The 10,924-nt window shown below is 34.0% G+C and overlaps 1 protein-coding gene across 2 annotated transcripts; it reads left to right on the plus strand.

The window, feature by feature from the left end:
• Positions 1–205: 205 nt before the first annotated feature.
• Positions 206–10,516, plus strand: LOC111410040 (cytochrome c1-2, heme protein, mitochondrial). Of its 2 annotated transcripts, XM_023040207.1 has the most exons (8): positions 206–575; positions 2,460–2,533; positions 3,632–3,849; positions 7,642–7,921; positions 8,005–8,076; positions 9,272–9,388; positions 9,965–10,030; positions 10,099–10,516. In XM_023040207.1, exons 2-8 carry the CDS (start codon positions 2,474–2,476, stop codon positions 10,213–10,215), a joined length of 930 nt encoding a protein of 309 aa, XP_022895975.1. In that variant the 5' UTR covers positions 206–575; positions 2,460–2,473; the 3' UTR covers positions 10,216–10,516. The 2 variants fall into 2 exon arrangements, with proteins under 2 accessions (XP_022895975.1, XP_022895968.1); XM_023040200.1 differs by lacking the exons at positions 206–575; positions 2,460–2,533; positions 3,632–3,849 and adding exons at positions 4,957–5,047; positions 6,146–6,363.
• Positions 10,517–10,924: the final 408 nt, after the last annotated feature.

Here is a 10,924-nt window from a genome sequence, read left to right on the forward strand (position 1 = left end):
GAGGCGATGGAAATGACATTGAAATCATCATGACTGGAGTCATCACCAAGTATGACCATCATCGATTAGCTTCCACGCTGCTCGTGGCGTTGTGCAGCAACGAGCAACAACATTGAAAATGAAGGTGGGTGGGTGAGAAGAGACGAGAGAGAGAGAGAGAGAGAGAGATGAGAAAAAATTATATATTTAAGGATTTTGAAATGAATGGTTCATATGTGGCTATGTAGAGTGGGGGTTGGATGAGGTGAATATATAGATATGTTTTATTAAATTTTTATTTATAATTATTAAAATTTAATTATCATCTGATTTGTGAAACAAAAAATAATTCTCTTATTTTTTTTAAAAAAAATTATTCTTTAAAAGTAGGTTTTTAGGTAATTTTTTCATGAAAAATGTTAAAAAAGAGATGGGCCCTATGGACATGGACTGAATATCCAATCCAAAAGGCTCAAAAAGCCCGATCACAATTCAGAATTCCCAGGGCTTCTGAAATCTCAACGCCGCTTCATTTTCCATTGTACAAGCACACCGGACACAGCAATTATTGCTTGCAGAAGTTGGCATGCAGTGAGGTATCAGCTATACGATCATGACTTGTTAATTTACATTTTTGCGTGAGATTTGTCTCCATGATGATGAATTTGTTATACATATGGCCTTTTATCTCCTGAGAAGTTTTCAGTACTGAATAATTTTGGAGATCTGTAACTGAAGAGACAAAATTAATTTTCCCTTTTCTAATCCATTGATACTTAAAAATTCCAGCTCTTGCGTATGTATTGGGGTGCCGGATCTGGATTCTATTTTTCTTCTAGTTTTTGGCTAATGTTTATTTGCTCAAACTGTAAATTCCGGCGGAGCCAGCACGGGGCCGCCCTGGCTTGGCGGGTGCTGGCTCCGCCGCTCCGACTCAAGAAGACTGTTGTAGTCTTGGTAATTATACCTTATAATGACTTTTCTTGTCAACATTTGTCATGAAATGTGACTATTCCAACAAGAAAATTTTCCCTCTAAACATTATTATAAGGTAATTGTTTTTTTTTTTTAACCTAAAAACCGTGTCTTCAAGGCTATTCTTGCATTTTGACACCACCTAAAAATACAAGCTTTGGAGAATACATGCCAGTGAATCATATGAACATAGAGGGATGTAAAAAATCATGCCCACAGGTAAATATATATAAAGAAAGATAATGGTGAACCCAAATCCACACAGCAGGTCCCTAAACCCTCTGGTCTTCACCATCCACTGGCCACCTGTCCATTATTATATGTAATATCCATTCAAATCCACACACAACTACGATCTGGGTTGGGCATTTAGATTGGCATTATCTTAGGATGTTATTGGGACATTTTTCCCCTTGTTGAAATAGAGACTTGAATAAGCAAAAATGAACATAATTAAATGATTAAAGCATGTTTGGCAAATAAGCCATTAGCTTATGCCCCACACTAATGTGTGGTTTAAAATGTATGGGGTGTGATTCCACACAAAATTAGAAATAATTAATTTAAGCCTTACTCGTGTGGCTTATTTCAACCCACAAAATTTTGTGGACCCATTGCTTTTAAGCCATTTGCTTATTTGCCAAACATGCTCTACTAATAGTTAAGCTTATCTAATATAGTTAAATGTTGTGGGTTTCATGTGGGTGTTGTTACTGCTACTGCTTAGCTATTTGGGGCTTAGCCATGTGGATTTGATGTTGTAACTCTTTTCTTTTCTTCTTAAGCCAATTCTGTTACTCTTGGTCTATTGAATAAATAGTAGAACCCTCAATGGACACTTATGCAAGGGGTTTTTGGAATTTCACTTTTTCTTTTGACATCAATGGAATTGTAATGATGTCCAAGCATTCATTAATGTGTGGGGGTGGGGGTAATTTGTTATACAATGGTTACTTCAAGAGGACTGCACTGTAGTAGTGAGGATCATAGGAAGTCTTATTATTAAGTAGAAACATTTTTATATGTGAGTTTTGAGCCAAGATGAAGATGACTATTATAACATGGCACAAAATTCTCAACTTTTATCTTACCGAAAAAGAAAAACTCAAGGTTCTCCTCTTTCTTTTTTTGTGCCAAGGGATGGGGATATTACACTATAACACACTAATTTCCATTTGATTATGAATTTCATTGATATGGGATGCTAACAATCTGTTGCATTCATCCTTCTTTTTTGTTTCTGGGGGGTGGGGATAGGGTCTCTGGGGCCTAATTCTCCTTTTCCTTGCATATCATAGTTTAGTAAAGTTCAATCTAATAATCTCTTGAATTCATCCTTCTTTTTTGTTTCAGAGGGGATGGGATAAGGTTTCTGAGGACTAATTCTCCTTCACTTTGTGTATTGTGGTCTTTGAATGCTAAATTACTTCTGATATATTATATAGCTATCTTAGTGTTAGATGGTGTTTATCATTTATTCAATTTTTTTTTCTTTATATAAGCAGAGTGATCAATTAAAATGTTTGGAGGTAGAGCGATCCACCGTTTGCTGAGAGATAGGCTTCATTCACAGACCAATGTAAACTTTCTAATTTTGATTTATGTTTTTAATTAATTTCTATTATATATATCATTCAAGTAATATTTCGTTTCTGCTATATTTCATTCAAGTAATATGAGCAGGTTCTTGCTTTGGAGATTACCTGAGGGCTTTATGTCCCAATAGAGAGTGATAATAATATAAAAGTTTGTGCAAGACCTCAAATTTAATAGCCTGATATATCTAGACATCTAGAGAGACTGAGATGTCTATTATTTTACACATGCAAGGGTTGGGCATCTGTTCCTCTCCAGCCGTTAGCATACCAACTTATACAGTCTTGATAATTTACTACATGAGTGAACCTGTGAGAAAGAGCATTTCGATTAAAAATAATAATAATAACATAATTTTTTTGGGACTAATTATGCGTCTTTGCAGGTCAATTTTGCTGGCTCTTGTTAATGTATTTAGTTTTTGTGCTGGGTGTTTGAGATTTAAATGAAATGCTTACAATATTATCTGTTCCATAAAGTCTGGAGTCTAGTTATCACATGAAAGAATGAAAAGCGAACACATTATATCTGTGGAAATTTGTGTATTATATTTCATTATGTCTATTTGTTTCAGGAAAAGTGAATATTTAGATAGTAATGAATTTACTTAACAGGTTATAAGCTTGCCAAGAGGTTCACAGATGCATTTTTTTAAGAGTTTTCATAACAAAAACAATTGATCTCACCTTATCTTCTTACTTTTAAACTAGAAAAGAAATCAATGCAACACACTACCAACAGTTTTTGGCCTTGGGTTCCCTTATTGACATGATCTCCTGAATGGAATTTCTCAACTATGCTTTTGATATTGCTTTTAGTCCATTTTTCTAGAATATTTCCTTCTGGTAGCAGCATGGTAATGCAGCCGGAACATATACCTCCATTTGAACTACCTTGAACTATGAAGCAAATGAATAGTAAAAGTTCCATGCAGGACTATTGCTGACTAAGTTTGGTGGGGGAAATTAGTATCATAGCTTTCTGTGGACTTTCTGTTAATTTAATCGAGTGTTTGTCAGTTCAATTATAAATTGGTGGCTGAAATTGTCTTCTGGTTCATTTTTCTTCATCCAATTTTCAGGCCTCTCCGGTTTTGTCTTTTCTTGTTTCCAAGAAAGAGCAGGAAAGCATTGGGATAGGCATGAAGTCCTTGAGGGCACTGGCACTCTTTGGAGCAGGTGTATCAGGCCTTTTAAGTTTTGCAACAATAGCATCCTCTGATGAGGCCGAACATGGTTTGGAAGCCCCAAGCTATCCTTGGCCTCACGAAGGCATTCTCAGTTCATATGACCATGCTTCGTGAGTTTATGCTATCATATCTAGTATTTTCCAAACAAGTTCTTTGTTTGCAGACTAATTCAGCTTTTGACATCCAAGTTAGATCTGTGTTATATTTTGAGATTTTAATAAGTTGCAACTTGATAGCATGGGCCAATTTAACCTACTCGTTCTATTTGTTTTATATCATGATTTCATTATTCTTTTCTTTAAATGTCCCAAAAAAAAAAAAAAAGGAATTCAAATATCTTCATTTCCATGCCGTTTGAACTGTTCATCACCTGTTCTATACATCATTGGTTATTCTGTTATTCCATATCTTATTTTAATCTCACGTAAGAAGTATACCATGTCAAATTATGCTTCATAATACATTAAAATAAAATATCTGTATTCTGGCTTTCTAATTTTGAAGCAAACTGGTTGATTCTCTTTCTTGAAATTTCTCGCAATGGATAAAAATGTTACTTTGGAGCAGCAAGGATACTATCTCAATTGACAAAAAATTACCATTTTGATTTCACTCTCTCTCCACATACCATACAATTCTAAGGCCCTGTTTGTCATCCTTTAACAAAATAAATTGTTTGCTACAGTAACATTTTTCATCATACATTCACACAATAAAATATTCTACACACAAATCAATAAAGTTTTTTTGAATTTCAACAACACATTCTCCAAAAAATACTATTCAAAACTCTATATTTAATTCTCAACTTTTATCTTACCGAAAAAGAAAAACTCAAGGTTCTCCTCTTTCTTTTTTTGTGCCAAGGGATGGGGATATTACACTATAACACACTAATTTCCATTTGATTATGAATTTCATTGATATGGGATGCTAACAATCTGTTGCATTCATCCTTCTTTTTTGTTTCTGGGGGGTGGGGATAGGGTCTCTGGGGCCTAATTCTCCTTTTCCTTGCATATCATAGTTTAGTAAAGTTCAATCTAATAATCTCTTGAATTCATCCTTCTTTTTTGTTTCAGAGGGGATGGGATAAGGTTTCTGAGGACTAATTCTCCTTCACTTTGTGTATTGTGGTCTTTGAATGCTAAATTACTTCTGATATATTATATAGCTATCTTAGTGTTAGATGGTGTTTATCATTTATTCAATTTTTTTTTCTTTATATAAGCAGAGTGATCAATTAAAATGTTTGGAGGTAGAGCGATCCACCGTTTGCTGAGAGATAGGCTTCATTCACAGACCAATGTAAACTTTCTAATTTTGATTTATGTTTTTAATTAATTTCTATTATATATATCATTCAAGTAATATTTCGTTTCTGCTATATTTCATTCAAGTAATATGAGCAGGTTCTTGCTTTGGAGATTACCTGAGGGCTTTATGTCCCAATAGAGAGTGATAATAATATAAAAGTTTGTGCAAGACCTCAAATTTAATAGCCTGATATATCTAGACATCTAGAGAGACTGAGATGTCTATTATTTTACACATGCAAGGGTTGGGCATCTGTTCCTCTCCAGCCGTTAGCATACCAACTTATACAGTCTTGATAATTTACTACATGAGTGAACCTGTGAGAAAGAGCATTTCGATTAAAAATAATAATAATAACATAATTTTTTTGGGACTAATTATGCGTCTTTGCAGGTCAATTTTGCTGGCTCTTGTTAATGTATTTAGTTTTTGTGCTGGGTGTTTGAGATTTAAATGAAATGCTTACAATATTATCTGTTCCATAAAGTCTGGAGTCTAGTTATCACATGAAAGAATGAAAAGCGAACACATTATATCTGTGGAAATTTGTGTATTATATTTCATTATGTCTATTTGTTTCAGGAAAAGTGAATATTTAGATAGTAATGAATTTACTTAACAGGTTATAAGCTTGCCAAGAGGTTCACAGATGCATTTTTTTAAGAGTTTTCATAACAAAAACAATTGATCTCACCTTATCTTCTTACTTTTAAACTAGAAAAGAAATCAATGCAACACACTACCAACAGTTTTTGGCCTTGGGTTCCCTTATTGACATGATCTCCTGAATGGAATTTCTCAACTATGCTTTTGATATTGCTTTTAGTCCATTTTTCTAGAATATTTCCTTCTGGTAGCAGCATGGTAATGCAGCCGGAACATATACCTCCATTTGAACTACCTTGAACTATGAAGCAAATGAATAGTAAAAGTTCCATGCAGGACTATTGCTGACTAAGTTTGGTGGGGGAAATTAGTATCATAGCTTTCTGTGGACTTTCTGTTAATTTAATCGAGTGTTTGTCAGTTCAATTATAAATTGGTGGCTGAAATTGTCTTCTGGTTCATTTTTCTTCATCCAATTTTCAGGCCTCTCTGGTTTTGTCTTTTCTTGTTTCCAAGAAAGAGCAGGAAAGCATTGGGATAGGCATGAAGTCCTTGAGGGCACTGGCACTCTTTGGAGCAGGTGTATCAGGCCTTTTAAGTTTTGCAACAATAGCATCCTCTGATGAGGCCGAACATGGTTTGGAAGCCCCAAGCTATCCTTGGCCTCACGAAGGCATTCTCAGTTCATATGACCATGCTTCGTGAGTTTATGCTATCATATCTAGTATTTTCCAAACAAGTTCTTTGTTTGCAGACTAATTCAGCTTTTGACATCCAAGTTAGATCTGTGTTATATTTTGAGATTTTAATAAGTTGCAACTTGATAGCATGGGCCAATTTAACCTACTCGTTCTATTTGTTTTATATCATGATTTCATTATTCTTTTCTTTAAATGTCCCAAAAAAAAAAAAAAAGGAATTCAAATATCTTCATTTCCATGCCGTTTGAACTGTTCATCACCTGTTCTATACATCATTGGTTATTCTGTTATTCCATATCTTATTTTAATCTCACGTAAGAAGTATACCATGTCAAATTATGCTTCATAATACATTAAAATAAAATATCTGTATTCTGGCTTTCTAATTTTGAAGCAAACTGGTTGATTCTCTTTCTTGAAATTTCTCGCAATGGATAAAAATGTTACTTTGGAGCAGCAAGGATACTATCTCAATTGACAAAAAATTACCATTTTGATTTCACTCTCTCTCCACATACCATACAATTCTAAGGCCCTGTTTGTCATCCTTTAACAAAATAAATTGTTTGCTACAGTAACATTTTTCATCATACATTCACACAATAAAATATTCTACACACAAATCAATAAAGTTTTTTTGAATTTCAACAACACATTCTCCAAAAAATACTATTCAAAACTCTATATTTTCTCCCAAAATGGAAGACAAACAAGCTCTAAATTTACTTTCTTGTATCTTCAATTTACCCAACTTTTGATGATTCTAGCAGACGTAAGAAAGAAGCTATCAAATTTTTAACCCAAGTACGCGTGAATACTTTAAACCATCTCAGATGAAGTGTTTAGTCGTAATAGTGTGAAATGAGAGAGAGATTAAATTGAAACATTGGTTGGCATATCCTTTTTTCGCATAGATAATATTTTTCTGACCCTAAAAGGTATCCCTTTGTTTGGATGAGATAAATTTGTTGAGGTTTAAGTCTCATTAGAATAATGTATACCGAGAGAATTTATTAGTTCTTGGACATGATTGAATCAGGAAGCTTACGCGTGTATGTGTGTGCTTTATAGAGGAAGATTTCCTTTATTTGTTAGATAATCATTGTAGGTAAAGCTTTCTCTGGCAAGTACTATTCAATATAATATTCTCCCGCTCTCCCTGATGAGTTTCATGTTCTCTTTATGTGCATAATTCTGCTGGTTTGCTCAACTGAATCAGTGACTATAGAACATTTTACCCTATTGTTTCATTGATATATTGTCATCAATTCCAAACAGGATTCGTCGTGGTCACCAGGTTTATCAAGAAGTCTGTGCATCCTGCCATTCGATGTCCCTGATTTCATATCGGGACTTGGTAGGCGTGGCATATACAGAGGAGGAAACAAAGGCTATGGCAGCTGAGATCGAGGTAGTTGATGGGCCTAATGATGAAGGGGAGATGTTTACCCGTCCTGGCAAATTGAGTGATCGTTTTCCCCAGCCATATGCAAATGAACAGGCAGCTAGGTTTGCGAATGGAGGGGCCTACCCTCCTGATTTGAGTCTTATAACCAAAGTATTTCCTGCCTTCTGATTTGTGTTCATTTATTAGTAAATATTTTTTTGTCCATCTTAAGACATTTCTTCTTTCTACTTTAGGCTCGTCATAATGGTCAAAATTATGTTTTTGCCCTTCTGACTGGTTATCGTGATCCTCCTGCTGGAGTTTCGGTAAGTTCTTCTATATCTTTTGTAGTCCTTGTAAGTGTGATATCTTGTTTGTCGGTGTAGCATATAGTATTCTTTTCTTTCCTATCTAATTATAGTGACGATCCAATCCTTAACGTTTCATGTGTCACTAAACTAAACTAATTTAAAGAATATTCAACATAATCATATAAATTATTTAAGCACTTACCAAAATTCAAATAATGTAATGAATTTAATAAATTAACTTGGAACGAGAAATATCTTAAAACATTTAAAATCAAATAAAATAATAGTTTGATAACTTAATATTTTTATTAATGAAACTATAGCCACCATGAGACATCTCCGTGTCGACTATCTCGAATTGTCAATTATTTAAAAGTAGAGACATAATTGGGTGAGAATAATTCTCAATAAGCGTGCGTGGATAATGAATTCATATATGTATTTCTACAGAAAATTTATATCTTGCATAGGAAGACACGAAAATTAGATCAAACTTACATGGTGTTAACTTCTCGTGCGTAGTGCTATTAAACACCGGTCCGTTCTTAATAAAACATACGTAACATGTGATTGTATAAGTATACGACTATATTTAATATCAAAATGACGAGAAATAGAGGAAGTGGAGAGACAAAGTTATAGAGGTAGAGAGGTAGTGTGTGTAAATAGTTGTTGAGGGATAATTTAGTGTTAGGTTTGTCTTCTATTTATAGTAAAAATCTTGACCATGTGTAGAAAAGTGAAAAAAAAAAAAAGGCTTGATTTTAGGCATGGTCAATGCTTAAATGGTGTGTTGTCATGAAAATGATAGAATCAATAGATTAAATCATGTGGTCAAATCAATTCATTTAGCTTAAAACTTGGTGTAAATAATGTATGTGGTCAAATCAATTTCCTTTATTTACGTGATCAAATCAGGTACATTGGCTTGAAATGTGGTGTGAATAATGCATTTGTTCAATAAATCATTATTAATCAAGACCAATTAGCATATATACATATGTTTTATGCATGAATTAATCTAATTTCCAAAACACCTTTCTACTTAGGCCCTCAACTATTGGTTAATAACTAATAAGGTCATTAGACTAGACCAATAATCAACAAGGTCATTTAACTTTAATAATAGTGCAATTAAGTCCTAATTTAAATTTAATTAGTAGTAAAAATTTGGGATGTTACAATTATACAAGCTGTATTGGTTTTGTAGATTAGAGAAGGATTGCATTACAATGCCTACTTTCCTGGGGGAGCTATTGCTATGCCTAAAATGCTTAATGATGGAGCAGTTGAGTACGAAGATGGTACTCCTGCAACAGAAGCTCAGGTAAGGCACTCTTCATTGTGGCCCAAATTCAAGATTTTACATCTCTGCTGGAGTCTTTATGTAGATGCCATCCATACAAAACATTAGGGCACTAGTTATTTTGAATTATGAAACCTAATTGCTGCTTTTAATAGCTGTAATAATTAGAGAGCAAAATTGAAGATTAGCAAAGCACATACATTTATAGTGGTTCATCCTCAGTGCGAACTACATTCACCCGCAATACAGGTTATCACTATAATGGATAAAAAGAAAGTACTAGTTTTCCTCTCACCTCTCTTGCACAAATACGACCCCTTAAGAAATCCTTTATGCTAGAATATTAGGCTGGCCTAATACACGTATGAATGCACAATTGCACCTACAATAGAGAAGAATAACCTCAGGGGCTACTATCCTGAACCCCAAGCAATGGGGACTACCATCACCCTGCAACTCTCGTTGACCTTACTGCGAAGGTCAATTTACTGTCAGTGTCGAGGGATAATTATATGTTATGATAAGGCTTCACACAATCCAACACTATTATTTTTGGGTATTACCAATCTTCACTCATTTTGCATGTTGTCCTTCTAGATGGGGAAAGATGTCGTGACGTTTTTATCATGGGCTGCAGAGCCAGAAATGGAAGAACGAAAACTGGTAAGCTATTATTTATAAAGTAAAACATGAATGCAGTTTTGGTTTGACATCTCTCTGTGCCTTTACAGATGGGTTTCAAGTGGATATTTGTACTATCATTGGCACTTCTTCAAGCTGGTTATTACCGGCGCTTGAGGTGGTCTGTTTTCAAGTCCCGGAAGCTGGTTGTTGATGTCGTCAACTAGATTCTCCACAGCTTCCTTGTAAGTTTATCCACCGGGACGACTTGCAATCAGCAAATAATCATATTCTTGTTACTTTCTATTTTTCTCTTCCATGTTAGACTGGTTTGAGCATTTGTTGGTAATGCACAACATTTTTGTTCCTAGTGAGGAAGAAATAAATAAGAATTTCATACTCATAAATGACTGTTTTTGGTGTTAATTTGAGGTGATGAGAATTCTCTGTAAGAGTGAAGTTGTATTGTATCCTTTTGTACAATGCAACTGCTCTATTCTTTAAAATAAAGTTTCTGCATTGAACAAACACAGAAACCCAATATCTTTAGCATCCAGCAGCCAAACATATGTTACATTTAGCACATTGAATTGCTAGAGAATCTTCGAAAAATCGAACTAATATCTTTGGTAAAGATAAACTGAAGAATAATTTTTTTTTAATTAGTTTCAAAAATTCTATTTACCAATGTGCCGAAGTGAATGGTGAAGAATTGTAAATGAATGTCAGAATAGAAGTAGAAAATATTTTAAAATAAAAAACTGACGTAAAAAGAAAATGAGTGTACACGTTTGATTTAATTTATAATCGAGTCTCATAAAGATATAGTCCCTTTTACAAGTTCTCATTTTTAAGTAAAAATCACTTATATTTAATGTTAAAAGCTTAAAATAAATAATTTACTCATGTCAACTTCGTTCTATGAAAAAACTTGTT

Source organism: Olea europaea, chromosome 2 (assembly GCF_002742605.1).
Source record: "Olea europaea var. sylvestris chromosome 2, O_europaea_v1, whole genome shotgun sequence".
Classification (NCBI taxonomy): domain Eukaryota; kingdom Viridiplantae; phylum Streptophyta; class Magnoliopsida; order Lamiales; family Oleaceae; genus Olea; species Olea europaea.

Excerpts from the sequence above, each read along its gene's own strand:
- LOC111410040 (XM_023040207.1), top strand. The coding sequence starts at position 2,474 with ATGTTTGGAGGTAGAGCGATCCACCGTTTGCTGAGAGATAGGCTTCAT. Across the intron at positions 2,534-3,631 it reads GGCTTCATTCACAGACCAAT|GCCTCTCCGGTTTTGTCTTT; the intron begins GTAAACTTTCTA and ends TCCAATTTTCAG. Across the intron at positions 7,922-8,004 it reads ATTTGAGTCTTATAACCAAA|GCTCGTCATAATGGTCAAAA; the intron begins GTATTTCCTGCC and ends TTTCTACTTTAG.